Source organism: Papaver somniferum, chromosome 2 (genome assembly GCF_003573695.1).
Source record: "Papaver somniferum cultivar HN1 chromosome 2, ASM357369v1, whole genome shotgun sequence".
Lineage (NCBI taxonomy): Eukaryota > Viridiplantae > Streptophyta > Magnoliopsida > Ranunculales > Papaveraceae > Papaver > Papaver somniferum.
The window spans coordinates 90,382,039-90,407,724 of record NC_039359.1 but is presented as its reverse complement, the minus strand read 5'-3'; the positions used below and the strand labels follow the sequence as shown (position 1 = coordinate 90,407,724).

The 25,686-nt window shown below is 35.3% G+C and overlaps 2 protein-coding genes and 2 long non-coding RNA genes across 8 annotated transcripts; all 4 read right to left on the bottom strand.

Moving 5' to 3' along the window:
* Nucleotides 1-1,923: 1,923 nt before the first annotated feature.
* On the bottom strand, nt 1,924-6,031 carry LOC113348369 (histone acetyltransferase of the MYST family 2-like). Of its 4 annotated transcripts, none has more exons than XR_003359597.1 (7): nt 5,484-6,031; nt 3,888-5,248; nt 3,719-3,787; nt 3,470-3,631; nt 3,293-3,386; nt 2,493-3,190; nt 1,924-2,338 (listed from the first exon to the last, which is right to left on the bottom strand). XR_003359597.1 is itself a non-coding variant. In XM_026592094.1 (7 exons), the coding sequence occupies exons 2-6, from the start codon at nt 4,233-4,235 to the stop codon at nt 3,060-3,062; spliced, it is 804 nt and encodes a 267-aa protein (XP_026447879.1). In that variant the 5' UTR covers nt 4,236-5,248; nt 5,484-6,031; the 3' UTR covers nt 1,924-2,338; nt 3,018-3,059. The 4 variants fall into 4 exon arrangements, 3 of the variants coding, with proteins under 3 accessions (XP_026447879.1, XP_026447880.1, XP_026447878.1); XM_026592094.1 differs by having other exon boundaries at nt 3,018-3,190; XM_026592095.1 differs by having other exon boundaries at nt 1,924-3,190; nt 3,888-4,141; nt 5,051-5,248.
* Nucleotides 6,032-10,558: 4,527 nt separating this feature from the next.
* On the bottom strand, nt 10,559-12,263 carry LOC113353703. The gene is made up of 4 exons (XR_003361472.1): nt 11,942-12,263; nt 10,943-11,050; nt 10,734-10,837; nt 10,559-10,613 (listed from the first exon to the last, which is right to left on the bottom strand). It is a non-coding gene; the product is annotated as an uncharacterized LOC113353703 (long non-coding RNA).
* Nucleotides 12,264-16,615: 4,352 nt separating this feature from the next.
* On the bottom strand, nt 16,616-18,659 carry LOC113351597. The gene is made up of 3 exons (XM_026595550.1): nt 18,160-18,659; nt 17,466-17,732; nt 16,616-17,195 (listed from the first exon to the last, which is right to left on the bottom strand). The coding sequence occupies exons 1-3, from the start codon at nt 18,657-18,659 to the stop codon at nt 16,616-16,618; spliced, it is 1,347 nt and encodes a 448-aa protein (XP_026451335.1).
* Nucleotides 18,660-22,304: 3,645 nt separating this feature from the next.
* On the bottom strand, nt 22,305-24,858 carry LOC113353702. 2 transcript variants are annotated; one of them, XR_003361471.1, is made up of 7 exons: nt 24,642-24,858; nt 24,283-24,355; nt 23,951-24,079; nt 23,672-23,833; nt 22,947-23,054; nt 22,739-22,842; nt 22,307-22,617 (listed from the first exon to the last, which is right to left on the bottom strand). It is a non-coding gene; the product is annotated as an uncharacterized LOC113353702 (long non-coding RNA). The 2 variants fall into 2 exon arrangements; XR_003361470.1 differs by lacking the exons at nt 24,283-24,355; nt 24,642-24,858 and having other exon boundaries at nt 22,305-22,617; nt 23,951-24,272.
* Between the last annotated feature and the right edge of the window lie 828 nt (nt 24,859-25,686).

Here is a 25,686-nt window from a genome sequence, read left to right as displayed (position 1 = left end):
GAACATTGGTTTTTGGTACCGTTCAAGTACTCTCTGTGTTGATTAGGTTCATGGACTTGTTTCTGTAAACGTTCTAATCCCAAGAGAAGGAGATATAACTCTAGACACTTTTCTTGATTAAGTTTTTACTCTCGGAGTTTGTTGAGTTTGTCCATATAGATTGCTTACGCAAAAGTTGGTGGTGTATTTTGGTACCCCCAGTGTTTTCAATTGGTATTAGAGTAGACAAACACATTAAGACCTAGTAAGTATGTGTTTGAAGCAGTCTGGCTATATGCTCTTCAACACATAATTTCTTTGTCAGTCAAGTTTTGATTTGATAATAAAGTTGAGAAACCAGACCTAATTAAAATGAAATTACAAAGAAAATTGTAAAATCACAAAGAAACAATGAAACCTAAAATCCTAGATAGATTCTTCCGCTGAAAAAAAAACCCATGTTACCTACTCCTTGCCGAGAATCAGTTGTTCCTAAAAAATCAAATGAACAGAGAAGAAAGAAGAATATATGCAGAAGGTTATTAAGAAAAAAAATGAAAGCAGTTTTTTTTTCTGAATATGGGTGTGTGAGAAATTTGCCTACCAAAAATGGGTGCACGCATTAAGTTTTACACTAGTGGGTTTGAGGGTGAAAAAATGGGCTAGTTCTCACTTGAAAGGTAAAAGTCAAAAAAAAGAAAGTTGCCACTAGTCCACTATGTTTTTGCTCGTGAGACCAAGGAGAGCAATTCTAAGCAGTTGATAGAAATATTTTAACTGCAAGGTTTGGATGTTTGTCGGACATCAACGGTGAGTGGTTTTGCAGAGATCAGACATTTTATAAGTAAAAATCCAGTTTTATCATTTTCAACTTCAATGTGACCAATATAGGGCGATTAGCAGCCTGCGTTTTTTTCCCGTCTTGTTGTTAACTTCATCATCAACATCAGCAAAGAATGATCAGTAAGTAAGTAGGAGTCCGTCATCCAGATTAGCTACAAATATCCTGTAACTACATATTCCCAATTGTTGGTTTTGGGTAATTGGGGTGGTTAGTTTAGTATTTATAAATTGGGGGTTGGCTTGTGTATGATATTCAAAAGAGTCTACCGGCATTACCCACCATAACTCGTCAAGCTTCCTTACCTCAAAGAGATGTAAGCTTGCTCACTTTGTTATTCTCTACTAGTGATGGAGGTTGATTTTTGTTTCACGTTCGATAAATGATTGATCGCTGAGACGATGGAGAAGCGATGAAAATATAAAAATGAATAATTCAAAGGTAAAAGTGAAAAGTTCATTAATTTTAATTTTAGTGATAAAAACATTATAATTACAAAAGAGAAAAGAAAATACCAACAACTAGGCTAGACGAAGTCCTTCTCTCATCTCATAATTTTCTCTCATCTCGAATTTTATCTCATACACTCACCCTTTACCAACAACCATTTCTCAACGCAGTCCGTATGGTATTTATGGCCGCAATGAAGAATCGAAATCTTTTCTTGGCCCTCGTATTCATCTTGTTGAATAAACAACAAACATTCACATTATAACTCACGCTCCCATTCTTTCTTTACAGTGTATAACTCAAAAACAAGTTAGGTGTTCAATTTTGAACGTTGTTGCTCTAGAATAAATTGTAACGAATAATCACAACATATTACCTGGCAAATAATGCACATCTCAGTCTCCCCGTTCGTAAACGTTAATTCAATATCTCGTACCGTTTTGTCTTTGAACCAGGATATTCTGGCTTTTCTGGCTCTTTCCTGTACTTTTAAATGTTCCTACAATCATAATTGTAGCCGGTATTAAGACAAAACTAACGGTACAACAAAATTAGAAGGATATATGGCCAGCACAAGAAAGATACTTGGAAGGATGAGGAGTATATGCATCAATCAGCCTTCTAGTTTAAAATATACTTGAAAGCCTTATCAAATAAAGAAGATTTCAATACATATTCTATTGTAGTCTGACAAAGCATACATCACTGTATATAAAATTCAGAGAATGCTTTCAGTCAAACAGAAAACTGAGGCATTGCTCTACAGCTCTGTTCTAGTTCTGGAAAGACAGAAACAGTAACAAAAGAGCTTTCGTCCTTCCTTGATGATGAGGCCACATCACCTTATCCACATCAAACTCAGGACATCCAGGTTCTCGGTATTGCGAAGTTCAATGCCTGTCTGCAAAACATCCTGGATCCCAGTGAATAGACTGAAATGATAGGTGAACTTAAGTTGTTCTCTCTCAAGTCTCTTCAGCTCCTGTAGTGTGGTTCGATTATCTTCAGTTGGTATTGTCATCTGTCTACTGAGGTCGTGCTCAAAAAGGATATGAAATATCAAACCCACTACATAAAACACCACATAAAATGATATGAGAAAAAACATGAATATAACTCAGTTGGTTGAAGAATGCAACAGATTTTCAAGAGACTATGGAAGCTCCCAATCCTGACAAGAATCAGGCAATTCTTATGGAAGTATATCGAGAAAAAAGTTTACCAACAAGAAATAAACTAGCAGACTTTATTCCTAATCTGGATGCTTCGTGTCCTTTCTGCTCTCAACATCCAGAAACAGCTTCACATGTCATCTTACAGCATAATTTCTCAAACAGCGGTTCGGAGTGCAACTATTGGTTGGCAGCCATCATGCAGTCTTAATCTTAAAGACTCTATCTGTGGCTGGTTTGATAATCTGAAGTTGAATCAGCTTACTGAAGAGACTCTAATTAAAAGAGTCATAGTGGCTTGGTGCATCTGGTCAAGCAGATGTGATACTATATAACAAATCGTCAAATCACAAACTGTGACCACTCACAATTGCAGGAAGTACATATAACTGACTGTTTCTGTTCCTAGGCCAGTAGCTAGACAAAATTGGAATAATATTCATTGCCAGCCTCCACCTAGGGGTGCTTTTACTATAAATTCTGACGGTTCGTATCATGATATATCTAAATCTGGTGGCATAGGTCTAATCCTAAGTAATTTTGCAGGGACTCACAAAGGATCAAAATGCATCTACCTAACAGAAGCAGACAGTGCTGAGCAAGCTGAGTGCAAAGGGCTAAAAAAAGGGGATGAATTCCTCATAAGATTGTCCAGGGAGGGGTTTCGCTGCTCTCCAGTGAATCCATTTCAAGAACTTGCTATAATACGAAAGCGCACCCGCATCTTCCCCCCTTTTGAGCTCACATGCTAGAATAACAAAAATAAAATAAAATAAATAATTACGAGCCAGATGAACCAATAGAGGAACATTGAGGAACCAGTCAAATTACCCAAAGAACAATACATTACCGAGTCTAACAAGTAAAGTTGCATAACCGCGTCTTTGATGAGGTGGAAGACATAAAAACCTAGAACTACCGTAAGGTTCCATCATTTCTTTTACCTGCATTGATAATGAATGGTGGGGTTTATATCCACATCACCGTAATTATATTTTCATATAAACTAGAGGACTGGAAGATTCACCTCAGAAAAATATGCTATCAGATCGTAGCCTAAATCATCGCGGACAACTAGGACATAGAACATGGAGCTTTCAATTGTTTCAGAACTAATCCCAATATCAAGGAACATGCTACCCAGATGGCAAAGATTATCATAGTAACCCTTATTTTCAGCTCCATCTATCTGCAAATGTTTCTATATTATAAGTTCTCAAATGTAATTTAGGTAACGTTCAACCCCTACAACTAAAGCAAACTTATCAACACTTGCCTGAAAAACTGATAACTGTCCATCTATATAAATCTCGTGGCCAGGGGGGTCTCTACCTTGACATTCTTTCTGCAAAACCATAGAGTTTCGGAAAGCACAGTTAGGAGTCATCTAATATCATACACAATTTTAATACAGAACATAAAAAACTATTTAAGTGTTAGCTTACCTTATGCCTTTTGAGCTGAGTTTTAAAGTTCGTAAACGCAAGGCAACACTCACAAACATGGAGCTTTATACAATCCTTGAATTCAGACATGACTGGTGAGGGGTACCATGTCTTAATCTCATTTCTATGCAGCTGTATGAAGTCCACTGTTCTTACTCGAAATAGCTCTTCAGGTGTAACAGCTTCAACATTTGGCATTAAAGTCTCTATATCTAGTTGTGCAAGCTGAACCCACTCATCAGTCCTCCTATGAGCTGTAACAGATGGTATGCAAAACAGATGCAAATAGACGTCATAGTAAGCAACAATCGTAGTTTTTACTGAAAAGAACGAAAACAGCATAAACATAGCAAAATCACATGCATCAGTAAGATTATTTTCTTGGCAAGAACCCTAAAATCACGACTCTTGAACATCATCAAATATGTAGGAAAGAACATGTTCCTTGGTACAAGCATATCATAATCTGGAATGCTCGATATCAAAGTTTGCAGTGTGCGTATCAAGCTTGGGAGAGTCTATTACTACAGAAAATGCAGGCATCACGAACATAGGCTTATACGAAACTGATAACTGGTATGCCTATAATCATATCTCCCCCACATTTTGTTTCTTGTAGGCATTATATTACAATAGAGCAGAAGAAAGCTGATAAAGGAAACAAACTCATAATCATACCAACTAAAAAGATTTGTTTCCAGATGTATACCATTTTAATTTGACAACCAATCTCAAACAAAAAAACTCCCAATCATACCAGCTAACAGCCTTTCAAGAACCCCTCTAATTCCCAATATCAAAATCCATTTCCTTGAAACCCAACTGTACAACCCTCCCAATCATAAGCTTATACAGAAACTTAACTATAAACACATAAAGAGTGTTTCAAGAGCCCCATCCCAATTATCAATACCCGTTAAAATTCTAAAATTCAAGAAATCCATTCAAGAAACCCATCACAATTATCAATATCCATTAAAACTCTAAAATTCAAGAAGTGGAGAAGGAGTAAATCAATTCAAGAACCCCATCACAATTATCAATACCCATTAAAACTATACAATTCAAGAAGTGGAGAAGGAGTAAATCCTTTCAAGAACCCCATCACAATTATCAATACCCATTAAAATTCTAAAATTCAAGAAGTGGAGAAGGAGTCTTACCATTGGGATTGACGTAGATTACAAAATACTCAAAAGACCCAACTTCAAGAACAACACTACTTATGATCTTAACTGGTCGAGGAGCTTGATATTTGATGCAATTTAGCTTACTTCCAGGTGGTAAAGGGGCTTGTAATGGAGGTATGGGCAATGGAGGAGGCGTTTTCTTCTTAGACCTTCTTTTTGAGTTCTTCTTTCCTAATAATAATGAAATGATAAAACCCATTTCAGAAGTAATTCTTCAATGAAAAGAGAGAAAGAAAGTAGTATTGATCAAGATTCTTGATCAAAAGACGGAGGAGGAGGAGGGAAGAACACAGCAGGAGGGAAATTTTTAAGTTTATAAGGGCTGCCCCATAACAAAAAAAGAAAGTGTATCATAATGCTGACGTAAACGGTTGTCACGTGGACAACTAGCCAGCTGGAATCTTACCTGGACTGAGTCATCCGGGTTAGCTTAACGATCCACCGAGTCATCCCTACTGGAACAACCTTGATAATTCCGCCTCACAGATTTGATTTGATAGACGGAAACTGCATCTCGATTTCATTTTCTTTGTGTTGATCGAAAGTTTTGAGTCTTCAATAGAGTCGACATTAAGGACTGAAAACTAGATTCAAAATTTTGAGCGCTGGACGAGATAAGATCGGAATTAGATTCTGATGCTTGTTGTGATCAGAAAGCATAGAATCACTAATCTCTATTAAATCTCTTTCGTAGTTGAAATTAACCCCATCAGAATCCCCAATTGAAGAAGCTGCATCTGTAAGGACCATCTGAATCAGAAGAAGTGAATCTAGAATCATCGTAATTGATATCGGTGTTGATGCGTCCATCCTCCCTAACCTTATTGATTTCCTCCTGTGTTTTTGTAGAAGCAGTGCTTAGAGAAAACTTAAGGAAAGATCGAACCCTTGCTTAGAGATTCGACTGAGCACTGATATGAAGAATTTCTATTCGCCTTCCAAAACGAACGGAAGTTAAGGGTTTAATGGACGGCTGGCAAAGTTGAGGGTAATAACTTTTGGTTAAGCCAACGGGTCAATCAATAGTCAGACTTACGTGCTTTCGGCTTATTTTTTTCTCCCTGGGAAACTTGCCATGAAATTTCCATAACGTATAATTTTGAGGCTGCAAATATGCAGTTTCAATTTAGAAAGTAACCCGTTATAGGGGCGGCATGGTTTATTAGAGGGGTGGCATTCTAATAGGATAAAAAGGTCATTACATGATTATTCAAGGTGTCCTTTATAAAAAAAAACTGGAAATGACAAATTAATCCTCATAATTGATAACCTAGTTTAGTGATGATAATCAAGTTTAATGTTAATGATTAATTTCACTTATATTAACTCAAAATCGAAACAAAATCAGATTTTAGAATTTAAAAAAAAATGGAGATGGTAGAGAAGTTTTAACCCAAGGTGAAGGTCAATCTCAATCAATTGAAGAAATTAACCAACAAAGTGAAAACCCAATGCCTGAAAATGACCAGGTATACTTCTAAATTAGTCCCAACTAGCTTTTTGTTGCTCAAATACGTAAAAAAAATTCAATTTCTTACATTTTCAGAGCTAATTACGGTTGGCATTTTGCTCGTAACCAACCGTAATTCATAGTTACGGTTCGTAAAAGATGAACTACCAACCGTAACTGGTTAAATTTGGGGAAAACCCAATTGTAAAACCAGTTACGGTTGGTAAATAAAAATGGTTACCAACCGTAACTGAAAAAATTCTCAGATATAAGAACATATGGTTGGTAATTGAACTATTACCAACCGTAACAACATCAAATTCTCCAGTTACGGTTCGTAACAGAGTTAAAATCAACCGTAACTCACATAAACCCAGAAATTTAAATTTCAATTTTCACCTAAAACCCTAATTTCTGATAGAAATTAAACTTAAACCGAACAAAATAAACTAAACCCTAACTGGGTTTTTCATAACATACCTCATATAAGTCATTATACTTGATTAATTTTTGAATCGCTGATTAATCGAGGACGATGAAATTTTGAGTTTTAATGGAGGTTACGGTTGATGGGAGGAGAAGAGAAGAAGAAAGAAAACAGATTTTCAATTTAGCATTGATTTAGGTTAAAACATGGGAAAAATAATCTAGACAAATTACAAAACCATTTGGACACCTCCTAACCAACTAGAGGGACACTATTATCACACTGCCGTCCCTCTAATAAACCATACCGCCCTTATAACAAGATACTTTAGAAAAGTATTAATTTACCGGTATGCAGTTTTTTTTTCTAATACGAAAGGTGAAAATTTTATTAAAAAAGAGGAGAATTACAGAGATTCATCCATTTGGGTACACGGTAATACCCAAGCAGGGAGAGGGGAAGACCATTCCTCTAGAGAATGAGACTCTATTCCATGTTTTGCAAGTTTGTGTGCAACATGGTTTACACTCCTAGGCACATGAGTGAATTTCCATCCAGGGTCGTAGCAAACTATATGGAAGTTCTAGGGGAAGTTAGAGAAACGGGGCCTCTGTAAGACAAATTTTTTTTTCTCTCCTTTGATAATTAAATGATAAAATTGGCCCCGAAAAGATGTCTAAAAAAATCGAAAAAACACCTTATCTTACAAAGATCGATATTCCTGTCCTTTTCGAATCGAAATCATACAAAATAACTTTATCCACTATCAATTTCAAAACTGTGTTTGGACAAGCCAATTGTTGCTAGAATGTTCAATAAAATTTTGCATGACATACATTGAGATAGCAGTTTTCCATATCTTTTAAGTAATCAACAATTTTTTTTACATTTCTTCAAAAGGTTTCTATTCTGCATATAAGTCATGCCCGTTAATATATCAGGACCCATATTATGCCTTAGATAATTTTCAAGTTGATATAAGAAACTGTAAAATTGGTTGTTTGCCGATCACCTAACTTAACTTTTGTTTTTTCTGAAGCACTTGCACCATATTCATACACAACAACTAAATTGAATTGTTGATTTCTTTCTTTTTTGAGGCAGCGGATTTTTGAATTAAAAGTTTGGAAGTGGAATCCACATAGAAGAATTCAAAAGTCAAATGATAAAATTTACTTTGATTTCATTGGCGAAAATCTTTGTTCTTGTTTTTTAATTATAGAAGGAGAAACCCTAACACTTGTAAATTGTAGTAAGTATTAGGATATGACCCGTGCCGTAACGGCCCGGGTGTTTGTTCGTTGCATGTATTAATTGGTCCGGTAATTTTTTCCTGTGTTGTGCATTGATAACACACCTAAGTTTAGATGGGGACCAAAAATTTAATCTGTTGGTAATACAATATGTCCATGCAACACTATTATGAAAATGTTGCCGATCAATAACTCGTTGATACACAGTACGAAGTAAAATAATTAGAAACTTATTTTAAATTAGAAGTAATAAAGAGAGTAATTACTGAACCTAATGCCATCTAATTTTTTTTTTTTGGTGGTTTCAAAAGATTTATAGTCTTTTATAGTAATATATGTTGTAGTCACCTACTATCATGAATCTTCACCAGATGAGCAATATATGTATTATACGCTCCCAAAATTCTTCCTTGATCGCTGATTATCGTCTTGTGTTCATTATCCATATGATCCAGTGATCCATTCCAATAATTTTCCATGTCATTTTCGTCGCAAGATTTTGTTGAAGCCTCAAATTCATTCTTTCATATTTTTTCCCCAAGAATTATCACTAGTTACGCATATAGGTGATGTACGAAACATGGCTTTTCCATCATTTTCATCCTCACGGGAACGTGGATATTCTCTCGAGGACATCGTCATCTCATTTTCTTCACTATATTCTTCAACGTCCTTGATCAGTATGGCTATAGATTTGTCGGCTTTTGACTTAGACCTTCCCGGAGGGTGTCCCGGTCAAAATTTCGGCAAGAGATTTTTGTGTTTGCACTCATAGCAGTTGATGGTTTCCAAGTGTGAGTAAGTATCGTAGTTCATTGCATAAATTAGGGTTGTATATTTGTCGTCGCGGCGATTTCTTATTTGTTTTCTGCTAACTTCCTTCTCACCTTTTGGACATTTGGGTTGTATGAGTTTCAGAACATCCACTGCCATTCATTGTCCTTTCCTTAGCTGAGACACACATTTTATAGTAATGGTCATTGCATATACCACGCGATAAAATAGTCATTGGTTGTTACTGATATTCAGTGACGGAATTGGGGGTGCTCCAGCCATCCCAAAAATTCTAAATACAACCCATTTTTTATATTTTGAAAGGCAAATTTGGTTGGAATTTTTTTTAGCCCACTCTAAAATTTGATTTTTAGCCTAATATATTGATTTAGCCCACCTAGATTTTCAATCCTGCTTCCGGCACTGCTGATATTACATACGCTTTGATTTCACTGAAGATGATTACAGCTATTTAAATCAAAGAAGGGTTTTGAAAACTTACATCACTTTTTGTTCATGCAAACTGGTATCTCCAGCCTGTTTCACAATGTGTTTATTCTCCGATTTTGTAACTTTGTCGTCCCACCTATACTTTATTTAAAATCCCCGTGTTCTGATTTTTGTTTTTTTGTTTAGCTTAATCAGTGGCTTTCCTTTGGGAACAAAATATGAGGGTATCCAATTCATCTTGGATTCCCTTCAAAACTTGGTATATTGTCGTAATCAAGTATCTTTTTTCTGCTCTTCTCATCAATACCAAAGTTCTGGGGTTTCTTGTTGGTAGTGTATGTGGGCTTTTAAGGTGCCCTAGGTGAATCGAAAATGGTGAAACCGAACGATCGGTAACAGTTATGGTTGTAAAATTTTCAAATTGATAAGTTTTAGTCATGATTCATGACGGGAAAATAATTATCAAGACTGCTAATGGGGTACCGTTTTGTTTGGGTATACCGATATGCATATAGGATGGAAAAGCATTTGCCTTTGGATTGGTACATCCAAGAAAAATGATACCCTCGTTAGCAGCCTTGGGAAAGTGGGCTTCATTGATTATACAAAATGGTAAATTACATACTAAACTGATCCACGACATACTGCACATTTTATATACTCTATTAGATATTATCATAGTTACCATGACTAAAGGTCGATTCTATTTTAAAATTTAGCCCGAGCATTTTCGTGTGATCATAGGTTTGTAGTGCCATACTAATACTGGAGTATTTCACAGAAAATGCACAGGAAGGGCTAAGTCTTATTTATCGAGTTGAAAATGCCACCTCAAACAAAGTCTATAACTTCCGGCACCAATTCAAGACAACAGTAGATTCACACATAACATCTCAGGTCCTTTAGATTGTGAATTGTTAATCACAGTGTTCCCACAATTCTACAACAGAATTGTGGGATGAATCGATACAATATAAGATCTAGCTTTCATCTTAACATGATACTTGTCATATATTGTTGTATGCCATTGTCAAAATCTTAAAGGTGTATCGTTGTTAGAAATTTCATTCGAATGCCCGGTAGCAAGAGGAACCGAGGACATATCTAATTGTTGTAGCTTCTACTACTGCAGCAGATTTGTCACGTGCTGTTGTAATTCTGCTTCATCATAGCAACTCAGTGCTGCATAACCAAACGGAATATAGTAGTTTTAGATTATTTATATGCAAGTGTACTTAAAATCATGGATGGCATTGGGATTATGTATGAATACTTATATGTCGTATTTTTTGTCCGACGGACCTTCAAAATTGTTTGTCAAAGCCAGTACTCTCTCTTGCTGTAGAGAAATTGGCAATAGGACCACCTTTTGCTAATCCAAAATCAAAACGCTTTGCGTTGTAAGTCTGTGAATTTTAACATTGACATAGAGAAATCATAATACGAATCAAAACACAAAAGTATCACCATAGGTGTGACAGTTGACTTTACATTATTGAGGAGTTACATACCGAGTCAAGCAGGATATTTCAATTTTTATAAAGTCTTAATAAATAACTTGTGTCTCTGTACCGTGAAGAAATACAAATTCCACAAAAGTGGTTCGAAGTAGGATCCTCCTACATGCAAAATAGCTCATCAGTGAAATGGTAAAACAGAAGTAGTTTCAAATGAAAAGCAACCAATGCATGAAGAACTTTCTCTTGAATATGATTCTCTAATTTTTCACAGGGCATGAAGTCGCACAAAGTCATCAAAAATCTTCATTAAATTGTTATTGAATTAAATTAGGACAGTGATCAATTATAACTGATATATGCTCCATGCCATTTTACGGGAGATCAAGCCGACAATAAACATATACTTCACATAATAATATGTGAACTGTGATCCTAATTTGAGTGTATGCATTCATATTTTTGGCAGATTCTGAGCTGTTTTAGCAGAGCTACAAATTTAAAGATCCAAAAAAACAAAACTCTAAGAAAATTTCTTTACCATAAGCATTAGTTTCAAGGTTTTTTGCAAGACAATCTACCGTAACAAAATTACCCTACAAATTTAATTCCTTTTGGAAGACGCAAATTACATTTCCAAATACGGCAATGGTCATACTACCAGTCTACCATTCTCCATATGTAAAATGATAGCACCAAAAAGACATTAACAGCTTAGTACAAATTTGAAATTTTGCGCTTCGTAAATACAATTCCCAGTGAAGAGCCATTCTACTTACTACAATTGATTGATATAGAATTAGATGCCCACAAACTTAGATTTAACCTATGTGAAAAGGTGAACTCGGAAAAAAAGATGAATTAGTTAATACAACAGTGGAAGAGAACCGTCATTATACTTCGTCGACATGGGAAAGATAGCAATGCTTACATTTACCTGCCAATCCCCAAGAAACAAAAAAAAAAAAAAATTCATTTCTCAAATCACAAATTCTATTTACTAAATCAATACATATTACACAAAAATAAGCTAAGAAACATAAATCCGATTACCCAATGTGTAGGAAGCTCTTCCCACCATGGAACTGTAATGCTATCAAGCTCAGTTTTTAAAGATCATAAATCTATGATGAACTTGCTTCGGGATCACACGTGCTTTCAAATCTAGAAATATTCTCTCAACTGAAAAATACAGAGTCATATATACCTGGGTTAAGAAGAAATTAGAGCTTCATTTTTATTGAATCATTGATCCCCAAGAAAATGAAACTGCTGTGACATCAAGTTAACCAAGAGACTAAATTGAAACCGATGCCATCAAAATGCTTAGGATTCGCAATTGGAATAACAGAGAAGTGATAGCAGGGCTAAAGATATTTTCTCACCAAGAATTGTGAACTTGTTCGGGGAATATATTCCACCAAGGCTTAGCGACAGATCGAACTTCCAGATGATTTTCTATGGTACAACATCATTTGTATATGTTCTTTCAGTGGTCAAAACATAGGCAGGAATCTAAATAAAAATGATTACAATACAATTGATCTACAACTGAAAGAACATATACAGATGATATGCATCGAAAAAGTCGGCCACAATGAAATATCAAAATGATACGAATCCAAATATAGGCAGGTTCAAGAATTTGAAAATATGGAAGAAGCAGAATTCCGATAAAAATAAAAATAAAAACTGATCAAATAAAAAATTAAAGATAAATTAATTCAAACTAAGCTACTACTCACTTAGTAGTCTTGAAGAAATAGAGAAACGTAACGCATCAAATTTATTAATTAGGGGTAAATAGGATTGAATAGAGCAAATAATAATGTTGTTGTTAATGGTTTCTATAACGGCCAAACGATTAGAGAATATTCGCCCTGAAATTTCGTTAGCTTGGCTGCATGAGGAGATAAAGTCCAAAGAGCGAAATGGGTTTGAGAAGAAAACCCTAATTTATTGGTGCGATGAGGATTTGTAACGGAAGAGAAATTTAAGCGCATGAAAAATTATGGAACGTTGGATGAGGGCTTAAAAGGCGGCTTCATTTTCGGCCATGATTTGTCTTTCGAATCCGGGAGACTTTGAGAGCAAATGGTGGCTGTGTCGCAATAAAAATCCCAATTGTAACCGTCGGATTTGACAAAAATTATTTGTTTTTGTAAGATAGATAAGCAGTGGCGGATCCAGACTTTCCAACTTGGGGGGACAAATATATAAAAGGGAAGATAACACTAATGGCGGTCGGAAGCCGCCCGAAAACTTTAGGGTCTTTTGCGATAAAAGGAACAAAACTTACTTCAAGACTCCACAAAATATAATCAATACTTCATAGAACCTTATAGTATGTAAGCCTAGTGCTAGAATTTATTATAGGAAACTTTAAAATGTATGCAAATAGTTACACAAATGAAGCATATTATAGTAAATTTGTAAAATCCAGAGAGACAATTATGAAAATCCTAAAATTTCTAAGCCTAAAATAGTCACATTGTAGTTGTCCTCCCTAGTCCTCACTCAGCTCCGCCCCTGAGTATAAGGACATAGAAACATTATAGTGAACTAGATGGGAAATCATATCATAAAGATAAAAAAGGGAAAGAATGAACAAAAAAGTCGATTACTTAATGGGAAACAGATAGGATTTTGGGGCCCCTATGATTTGGGGGCCCTAGGATGTCGCCTAGTTGGCCTATGCTCAGCGACGGTCCTGTTTCTAACTGAGAAAAGAGTTCAAAATAATGCCACAGTCAGTAATTAAGGTTCTTGTGGTCCACTTTATTCCATCTAAACTAGGGATGCACATACCCTACCCATATCTGTTATTTCTATCCTACTTATCACTGATTTAACCGTATCATATCCTACCCGCCATTGAACGGGTAGGGCGACGGTTAGAGATTTCTTACCCGCTATTAAATAGATAGGGTGACGGGTGAAACCCGAAATTATCCTTTCCTACCCGCCTACCCGCGAATATACTCAAATGACCGAGTAACCCTCGCATTGTTTTCATCTCATGCCTATTTTGTTCGTAATTTTGAAACATATCATGAGTAAAAAGTGAGGTTGGTTTTTTCACTTCCATATCTCTTTTCTTTTCCAAATCAAAAGATTCAAAACCAAATCGAAGCAAAGTCGAAATCCTTTCTCCCTGTTACCAAATCAAACTCTGCTCCAAATATAGCAGGAGAATCACTCAATTGAAATTTTCAACGAAACTCTTTCTTCTAACAATACCATCTTCATCAAAAGTCGTCTTAAAACTCAGCTCCGTCTCCACCTAACGAGTAAATTGAGGTTTGATTTTGTTGTGAACTTGTGAGAATTTCGATTGATTTATCTACTAATTTCATAATCTGCATGTTTGATTTTCGAAAGGGAAGACGGAGTATTTTGAATCATTAACTCGTTCTCATGATTTTACTCTTTGTTCATACACCCTATTTTAAGGTTTGTTCAATTATCAGCTACTTCTTGTTTAGATTGAAAGAGTAGATGTCGTTTCGTTTCAGCTAAAACTAATTAAGAGTTGTCTTGCAATTTTTAGTGGTTTCTAGAAAGAACTAAGAATTTTTTTCATTCAATTGTTGATCGCAGCAGCAGCAGCAGCAAAAAGAACTTATCTGGAAGAACAAAGCGAAAAGAAGAATGGAAGAAAATTGACTGCTGAGGTAAATATCATTTCCATAAGGCATAGCAGATGCTAGTTTTTAGTGTTTTATTGTAATGCCGACTTAACATTGAAAGAGTATTCAATACATACCATTTAATTTGAAGATCCGTTTCAGCCCATGTGAAACCCAAAGATTTGAATAATGTTTCTATCTGTTCCACATCGTTAAAGATTCCTTCAGAGTATCAGAATGAAAGGCACTCTGCTGTCAATCCTCCTAATGCAACGCATGATAACTTGTTATAATTCTGCAAGGGAAAAATATGTTGTAAGACTGAATGTGTTACAAGTAGTTTGTATTTGTAGGTTGTTGTCTTTTGAAGGAGTAGAGGTATATAAAGACAATAGAGGTATGTCACTCACCACCCTAGATGACACATGAACTCGATTTCCCTGCAACGTACATAAGCACAAGTTTAAGTTTTATAAATAATTGCTTTGGCTTGCTCATACGAATGAACTGATGAATTGGTATAGACAACTGAATGATTGATATTTACCCAGAGTTTCCATTTTGATATTCAATTTGATGGCGTGTTTTTTTGGGAAAGTCATTTAATTGCAATGTAGAAGCCAGAAAGTTTGAGTAATTAGAAAACATGGTCTATGATCAGGATATGCTTTTAACTTAGTTTTGTAGTAGCAACGAATTGGAATCAGTTTTTGACTTAGAATTTTAGGTAGCGTCGTTCTGCTGTCCTTTGCGAGTAGTAAAACTCCCCCCCCCCCATTTACACTGTTTAAGCACATTGTTCTTTGTGTACCTTATCCAATGTAGTGCTTGTCCATGGGGCATTAGTATTTTAATTAATCATCTGTGATTTTTTTGTTTTTGTTTCTTCTTGAAAATGTAAAGTTGTCTTGTTCTTCTTACCTTTTTAATCTTCATTCCCATGAGTACATTTATTTACAAAGTCCTGCTATGATAGCTTCCATGTTTGAAGAATATTGATGTCATTCTATTTCTTTTGAGACTGGTCTTCACATCAGGAAAAGTCACTAAACATGGTTTAGTTGTGCAGGCTTAGTGTAAGAAAGAAAGAAAGAAAGAAAGAAAGAAAGAAAGACAAATTATATATAAGAAAAACACAAATCAAGATCAGTAGTTGTTCTCATTGTATATCTTTGATACCGATTTGGATGACCCACTATTAGATCGGGACATCCTACATAGTAAAATAGATTAGTCCCGAGGAGGAAGAAATGAAGTCAACTTCCAGTATTCAATATGTTATTCTCTGCCAAGAGGAAGTTTCATCAAGGACTTGAAGTATAATTAGAACCATTGACTATAGTAATGATGTCAACATCTACTATGGTCCAGTTCTACTAGCTTCATGCTCACTGCATAACACTTACTTGGTTTAGTTCTCTAATTATATTAGTTAAATATGACTCTGTAGGACAATAAGAATATTAAGTAATGATGTCAACTTGCTATTTTTGTAATGAGAATAAATCTACATTTTACAAGAAAATCATTCCCTTTCTCCTAATTTTCCAATTTAATGTCTTTTTTCTGTTTATTGTTCTCACTTTATTTGTTGTTATGCAGATTTATTTGGTGATTCCATCATCGTAGATGATGATTGAAGAAGAATTTCATATGAAGAGCTTTTGGTGATGATACTGTTATATGAAGAACAAAGTTACGTGAAGAACATGGAGTTATGATGGGATTCATGGTCGCTTCTGAACAGAATAGAACTCTTGTTTCTTGAGAGTACAAATGGCTTTGTGCCTAGCAGGATGCTTTTGTTTATTCATTTTTACCTAGTTAGATTGGCAGTACCATTGGGTACATATTTAGCTAGACTAGCTTTCGTGCAAGATTTTTCTTCATTTTGAAGTTTTATTGTACATAATCAAGCCAGACCAAAAAGGAAAAAAAGACGATTATACCCGTCATCCGACCCGCTATTAAATGGGCAGGGTAGGGTCTTACCTGTTTAATGGCGGGTAGGGTGGCGGGTAACTTTTTCTTACCCGCCATTCAACGGGTAGGGTGGAGAAATGGGCCATATCCTACCCACCCTACCCGTTGTTCAGCCCTAATCTAAACTACCATTTAAAGCATTAACAACATTTAAGCAGACTCCCTCCAAGTGCACATTCTGGTATCCTTTTGATCCACCCCACAATGCAGCATCGAGTTGCGCCTTTGCTTCAGCCTGTTCTGGGTCTAATGCTTTATCCCTGCAGTATCTAGCTCCATCTGTGACACCTGCAAAAGACCTACTGATTAGTCCAATGCCTACATTTTTAGTTACTTCATCAAATGCGGCATCCCAATTGATTTTCATATAGGGATTATCAGGCTTTTTCCATCTTGACATAGCTGGTCTTATATTTGAAACAACAGGAGTAGAATTAGTACTAAGAAAATTGTTCCATGTACTATATTCTGACTTGATCAAGTAAACTACTTCACTTTGGGTTTCTTGATAGGCCTCAAAAACCTTCTTACACCTACATTTCCAGATGTGCCACATAATAAAAGCAGACAATTGAAGAACAATATCATTATTAGTTGTATTACTTACCTGGAATAGAGAGATTATCCAATCCTGAAACGAAACCACATTACTGATAGTACTCATGAGAGAAGGGTTAGCAGAACTCCACACAATCCTAGAGAAAGTACAATCAATGAATAAATGTTTCATGCTTTCAATGTGTTGGCTACAGAAAGGACAACTAGATTTCACATTGTTACAGTGTCTAGACAGATTTACTCCTAGGGGGAGACAGTGCTGTAAACATCTCCACAGGAAATGGAGGACATTTTTAGGGAGTCTTGTTTTCCAGAAATGTTTCCAGGAGATAGGGACAGTGTTACTAATTCCTTCTTCTTGATTTCTACTATAAGTTGATTTCACAGAAAAACTCCCATTAGGTTACCATCTAAGACAGTCCTTTCCACTAAATGGAATCCTGATACTAATAATGGCATTCACAGTATGATTATCAAATAGAGCATTTAGAGTCTGTAAATTCCAGGACTTAGTATCATCATCAATAAGTTGGGAAACAGTTATCATATTAGTGGAGCTAAAATGACTTGGAACATTGCTAGAAATAGAGGGTATCCATATATGTTTCCATATTTGAATATCAGAGCCATCTCCAACATCCCACACAACATATTTCTTAATGATTTTTATACCCCTACAAATACCATTCCAAATCCAAGAACCATGCACAGAAAGAGAATCATTAAGAGTATTAGACAGAGGAAAATATTTCCTTTTCATAATTTTAAACCATAAAGCATATTGAGAGTGGAGTAATCTCCAAGCCAGTTTAGCAAGTAAAGTTAAGTTCATAATCTCAGATTGTTTAATGTTCAAAACACCCAAATCTCTAGGCTGAGCTATTCCTTTCCATTTTTTTGAAATAACAACCTTTTTTTCCTTGTTTCTTGTTCCACCAAAATCTCATTTGGATAAAATCCATCTTATCTGTAATGGTTTTAGGAATAGGGAACACAGACAAATGGTGAGAGGGGAGACTACTAAGCACAGATTGGACCAGGACAGTTCTACCAGGATAATTTAGGAATTTGGTTTGCCAACAAGATAATCTATCTCCATACATGTCTAAAAGAGGCCTAAAAGACTGGGTTTTGTTTCTCTGTAACAGTAAGGGAACACCCAAGTAGTTATCATTTATAGCTAATTTCTTAATATTAAGGATGTTAGAGATCTCATTTTTTAGCTGATTAGGCACACCCTTGCTAAATGCAATACCTGATTTTTGATAATTGATAGACTGACCAGAGAAGGTGCTAAATTTATCAATGATGTTCATAAGGTTCCTAGCTTCTTTATTATATGCTTTTGCAAATATCAGACAGTCATCTGCAAAAAACAAGTGAGAAATTGCAGGACAATACTCATTTATTTTGATATAATGAATCAGATTATTATGTTCAGCTTGAAGTAAGGACCTAGAGAAAGTTTTCATACAAAGAATAAACAGATAAGGAGACAAGGGATATCCTTGTCTGAGTCCTCTTTGAGGAGAGAAAACATCACCTGGAGAACCATTTAGCATGATACAAGTAGAGATAGTACCAACACATTGCTCAATCATCTGAAAAAATTACCAACCGTAATTCATAGTTACGGTTCGTAAAAGATGAACTACCAACCGTAACTGGTTAAATTTGGGGAAAACCCAATTGTAAAACCAGTTACGGTTGGTAAATAAAAATGGTTACCAACCGTAACTGAAAAAATTCTCAGATATAAGAACATATGGTTGGTAATTGAACTATTACCAACCGTAACAACATCAAATTCTCCAGTTACGGTTCGTAACAGAGTTAAAATCAACCGTAACTCACATAAACCCAGAAATTTAAATTTCAATTTTCACCTAAAACCCTAATTTCTGATAGAAATTAAACTTAAACCGAACAAAATAAACTAAACCCTAACTGGGTTTTTCATAACATACCTCATAAAGTCATTATACTTGATTAATTTTTGAATCGCTGATTAATCGAGGACGATGAAATTTTGAGTTTTAATGGAGGTTACGGTTGATGGGAGGAGAAGAGAAGAAGAAAGAAAACAGATTTTCAATTTAGCATTGATTTAGGTTAAAACATGGGAAAAATAATCTAGACAAATTACAAAACCATTTGGACACCTCCTAACCAACTAGAGGGACACTATTATCACACTGCCGTCCCTCTAATAAACCATACCGCCCTTATAACAAGATACTTTAGAAAAGTATTAATTTACCGGTATGCAGTTTTTTTTCTAATACGAAAGGTGAAAATTTTATTAAAAAAGAGGAGAATTACAGAGATTCATCCATTTGGGTACACGGTAATACCCAAGCAGGGAGAGGGGAAGACCATTCCTCTAGAGAATGAGACTCTATTCCATGTTTTGCAAGTTTGTGTGCAACATGGTTTACACTCCTAGGCACATGAGTGAATTTCCATCCAGGGTCGTAGCAAACTATATGGAAGTTCTAGGGGAAGTTAGAGAAACGGGGCCTCTGTAAGACAAATTTTTTTTTCTCTCCTTTGATAATTAAATGATAAAATTGGCCCCGAAAAGATGTCTAAAAAAATCGAAAAAACACCTTATCTTACAAAGATCGATATTCCTGTCCTTTTCGAATCGAAATCATACAAAATAACTTTATCCACTATCAATTTCAAAACTGTGTTTGGACAAGCCAATTGTTGCTAGAATGTTCAATAAAATTTTGCATGACATACATTGAGATAGCAGTTTTCCATATCTTTTAAGTAATCAACAATTTTTTTTACATTTCTTCAAAAGGTTTCTATTCTGCATATAAGTCATGCCCGTTAATATATCAGGACCCATATTATGCCTTAGATAATTTTCAAGTTGATATAAGAAACTGTAAAATTGGTTGTTTGCCGATCACCTAACTTAACTTTTGTTTTTTCTGAAGCACTTGCACCATATTCATACACAACAACTAAATTGAATTGTTGATTTCTTTCTTTTTGAGGCAGCGGATTTTTGAATTAAAAGTTTGGAAGTGGAATCCAGATAGAAGAATTCAAAAGTCAAATGATAAAATTTACTTTGATTTCATTGGCGAAAATCTTTGTTCTTGTTTTTTAATTATAGAAGGAGAAACCCTAACACTTGTAAATTGTAGTAAGTATTAGGATATGACCCGTGCCGTAACGGCCCGGGTGTTTGTTCGTTGCATGTATTAATTGGTCCGGTAATTTTTTTCCTGTGTTGTGCATTGATAACACACCTAAGTTTAGATGGGGACCAAAAATTTAATCTGTTGGTAATACAATATGTCCATGCAACACTATTATGAAAATGTTGCCGATCAATAACTTGTTGATACACAGTACGAAGTAAAATAATTAGAAACTTATTTTAAATTAGAAGTAATAAAGAGTAATTACTGAACCTAATGCCATCTAATTTTTTTTTTTGGTGGTTTCAAAAGATTTATAGTCTTTTATAGTAATATATGTTGTAGTCACGCTACTATCATGAATCTTCACCAGATGAGCAATATATGTATTATACGCTCCCAAAATTCTTCCTTGATCGCTGATATTATCGTCTTGTGTTCATTATCCATATGATCCAGTGATCCATTCCAATAATTTTCCATGTCATTTTCGTCGCAAGATTTTGTTGAAGCCTCAAATTCATTCTTTCATATTTTTTTCCCCAAGAATTATCACTAGTTACGCATATAGGTGATGTACGAAACATGGCTTTTCCATCATTTTCATCCTCACGGGAACGTGGATATTCTCTCGAGGACATCGTCATCTCATTTCTTCACTATATTCTTCAACGTCCTTGATCAGTATGGCTATAGATTTGTCGGCTTTTGACTTAGACCTTCCCGGAGGGTGTCCCGGTCAAAATTTCGGCAAGAGATTTTGTGTTTGCACTCATAGCAGTTGATGGTTTCCAAGTGTGAGTAAGTATCGTAGTTCATTGCATAAATTAGGGTTGTATATTTGTCGTCGCGGCGATTTCTTATTTTTTTCTGCTAACTTCCTTCTCACCTTTTGGACATTTGGGTTGTATGAGTTTCAGAACATCCACTGCCATTCATTGTCCTTTCCTTAGCTGAGACACACATTTTATAGTAATGGTCATTGCATATACCACGCGATAAATAGTCATTGGTTGTTACTGATATTCAGTGACGGAATTGGGGGTGCTCCAGCCATCCCAAAAATTCTAAATACAACCCATTTTTTATTTTGAAAGGCAAATTTGGTTGGAATTTTTTTTAGCCCACTCTAAAATTTGATTTTAGCCTAATATTTATTTAGCCCACCTAGATTTTCAATCCTGCTTCCGGCACTGCTGATATTACATACGCTTTGATTTCACTGAAGATGATTACAGCTATTTAAATCAAAGAAGGGTTTTGAAAACTTACATCACTTTTTGTTCATGCAAACTGGTATCTCCAGCCTGTTTCACAATGTGTTTATTCTCCGATTTTGTAACTTTGTCGTCCCACCTATACTTTATTTAAAATCCCCGTGTTCTGATTTTTGTTTTTTTGTTTAGCTTAATCAGTGGCTTTCCTTTGGGAACAAAATATGAGGGTATCCAATTCATCTTGGATTCCCTTCAAAACTTGGTATATTGTCGTAATCAAGTATCTTTTTTCTGCTCTTCTCATCAATACCAAAGTTCTGGGGTTTCTTGTTGGTAGTGTATGTGGGCTTTTAAGGTGCCCTAGGTGAATCGAAAATGGTGAAACCGAACGATCGGTAACAGTTATGGTTGTAAAATTTTCAAATTGATAAGTTTTAGTCATGATTCATGACGGGAAAATAATTATCAAGACTGCTAATGGGGTACCGTTTTGTTTGGGTATACCGATATGCATATAGGATGGAAAAGCATTTGCCTTTGGATTGGTACATCCAAGAAAAATGATACCCTCGTTAGCAGCCTTGGGAAAGTGGGCTTCATTTGATTATACAAAATGGTAAAACATACTAAAACTGATCCACGACATACTGCACATTTATATACTCTATTAGATATTATCATAGTTACCATGACTAAAGGTCGATTCTATTTTAAAATTTAGCCCGAGCATTTTCGTGTGATCATAGGTTTGTAGTGCCATACTAATACTGGAGTATTTCACAGAAAATGCACAGGAAGGGCTAAGTCTTATTTATCGAGTTGAAAATGCCACCTCAAACAAAGTCTATAACTTCCGGCACCAATTCAAGACAACAGTAGATTCACACATAACATCTCAGGTCCTTTAGATTGTGAATTGTTAATCACAGTGTTCCCACAATTCTACAACAGAATTGTGGGATGAATCGATACAATATAAGATCTAGCTTTCATCTTAACATGATACTTGTCATATATTGTTGTATGCCATTGTCAAAATCTTAAAGGTGTATCGTTGTTAGAAATTTCATTCGAATGCCCGGTAGCAAGAGGAACCGAGGACATATCTAATTGTTGTAGCTTCTACTGCAGCAGATTTGTCACGTGCTGTTGTAATTCTGCTTCATCATAGCAACTCAGTGCTGCATAACCAAACGGAATATAGTAGTTTTAGATTATTTATATGCAAGTGTACTTAAAAATCATGGATGGCATTGGGATTATGTATGAATACTTATATGTCGTATTTTTTGTCCGACGGACCTTCAAAATTGTTTGTCAAAGCCAGTACTCTCTCTTGCTGTAGAGAAATTGGCAATAGGACCACCTTTTGCTAATCCAAAATCAAAACGCTTTGCGTTGTAAGTCTGTGAATTTTAACATTGACATAGAGAAATCATAATACGAATCAAAACAAAAAGTATCACCATAGGTGTGACAGTTGACTTTACATTATTGAGGAGTTACATACCGAGTCAAGCAGGATATTTCAATTTTTATAAAGTCTTAATAAATAACTTGTGTCTCTGTACCGTGAAGAAATACAAATTCCACAAAAGTGGTTCGAAGTAGGATCCTCCTACATGCAAAATAGCTCATCAGTGAAATGGTAAAACAGAAGTAGTTTCAAATGAAAAGCAACCAATGCATGAAGAACTTTCTCTTGAATATGATTCTCTAATTTTTCACAGGGCATGAAGTCGCACAAAGTCATCAAAAATCTTCATTAAATTGTTATTGAATTAAATTAGGACAGTGATCAATTATAACTGATATATGCTCCATGCCATTTTACGGGAGATCAAGCCGACAATAAACATATACTTCACATAATAATATGTGAACTGTGATCCTAATTTGAGTGTATGCATTCATATTTTTGGCAGATTCTGAGCTGTTTTAGCAGAGCTACAAATTTAAAGATCCAAAAAAACAAAACTCTAAGAAAATTTCTTTACCATAAGCATTAGTTTCAAGGTTTTTTGCAAGACAATCTACCGTAACAAAATTACCCTACAAATTTAATTCCTTTTGGAAGACGCAAATTACATTTCCAAATACGGCAATGGTCATACTACCAGTCTACCATTCTCCATATGTAAAATGATAGCACCAAAAAGACATTAACAGCTTAGTACAAATTTGAAATTTTGCGCTTCGTAAATACAATTCCCAGTGAAGAGCCATTCTACTTACTACAATTGATTGATATAGAATTAGATGCCCACAAACTTAGATTTAACCTATGTGAAAAGGTGAACTCGGAAAAAAGAAGATTGAATTAGTTAATACAACAGTGGAAGAGAACCCGTCATTATACTTCGTCGACATGGGAAAGATAGCAATGCTTACATTTACCTGCCAATCCCCAAGAAAACAAAAAAAAAAAAAAATTCATTTCTCAAATCACAAATTCTATTTACTAAATCAATACATATTACACAAAAATAAGCTAAGAAACATAAATCCGATTACCCAATGTGTAGGAAGCTCTTCCCACCATGGAACTGTAATGCTATCAAGCTCAGTTTTTAAAGATCATAAATCTATGATGAACTTGCTTCGGGATCACACGTGCTTTCAAATCTAGAAATATTCTCTCAACTGAAAAATACAGAGTCATATATACCTGGGTTAAGAAGAAATTAGAGCTTCATTTTTATTGAATCATTGATCCCCAAGAAAATGAAACTGCTGTGACATCAAGTTAACCAAGAGACTAAATTGAAACCGATGCCATCAAAATGCTTAGGATTCGCAATTGGAATAACAGAGAAGTGATAGCAGGGCTAAAGATATTTTCTCACCAAGAATTGTGAACTTGTTCGGGGAATATATTCCACCAAGGCTTAGCGACAGATCGAACTTCCAGATGATTTTCTATGGTACAACATCATTTGTATATGTTCTTTCAGTGGTCAAAACATAGGCAGGAATCTAAATAAAAATGATTACAATACAATTGATCTACAACTGAAAGAACATATACAGATGATATGCATCGAAAAAGTCGGCCACAATGAAATATCAAAATGATACGAATCCAAATATAGGCAGGTTCAAGAATTTGAAAATATGGAAGAAGCAGAATTCCGATAAAAATAAAAATAAAAACTGATCAAATAAAAATTAAAGATAAATTAATTCAAACTAAGCTACTACTCACTTAGTAGTCTTGAAGAAATAGAGAAACGTAACGCATCAAATTTATTAATTAGCCGGGTAAATAGGATTGAATAGAGCAAATAATAATGTTGTTGTTAATGGTTTCTATAACGGCCAAACGATTAGAGAATATTCGCCCTGAAATTTCGTTAGCTTGGCTGCATGAGGAGATAAAGTCCAAAGAGCGAAATGGGTTTGAGAAGAAAACCCTAATTTATTGGTGCGATGAGGATTTGTAACGGAAGAGAAATTTAAGCGCATGAAAAATTATGGAACGTTGGATGAGGGCTTAAAAGGCGGCTTCATTTTCGGCCATGATTTGTCTTTCGAATCCGGGAGACTTTGAGAGCAAATGGTGGCTGTGTCGCAATAAAAATCCCAATTGTAACCGTCGGATTTGACAAAAATTATTTGTTTTTGTAAGATAGATAAGCAGTGGCGGATCCAGACTTTCCAACTTGGGGGGACAAATATATAAAAGGGAAGATAACACTAATGGCGGTCGGAAGCCGCCCGAAAACTTTAGGGTCTTTTGCGATAAAAGGAACAAAACTTACTTCAAGACTCCACAAAATATAATCAATACTTCATAGAACCTTATAGTATGTAAGCCTAGTGCTAGAATTTATTATAGGAAACTTTAAAATGTATGCAAATAGTTACACAAATGAAGCATATTATAGTAAATTTGTAAAATCCAGAGAGACAATTATGAAAATCCTAAAATTTCTAAGCCTAAAATAGTCACATTGTAGTTGTCCTCCCTAGTCCTCACTCAGCTCCGCCCCTGAGTATAAGGACATAGAAACATTATAGTGAACTAGATGGGAAATCATATCATAAAGATAAAAAAGGGAAAGAATGAACAAAAAAGTCGATTACTTAATGGGAAACAGATAGGATTTTGGGGCCCCTATGATTTGGGGGCCCTAGGATGTCGCCTAGTTGGCCTATGCTCAGCGACGGTCCTGTTTCTAACTGAGAAAAGAGTTCAAAATAATGCCACAGTCAGTAATTAAGGTTCTTGTGGTCCACTTTATTCCATC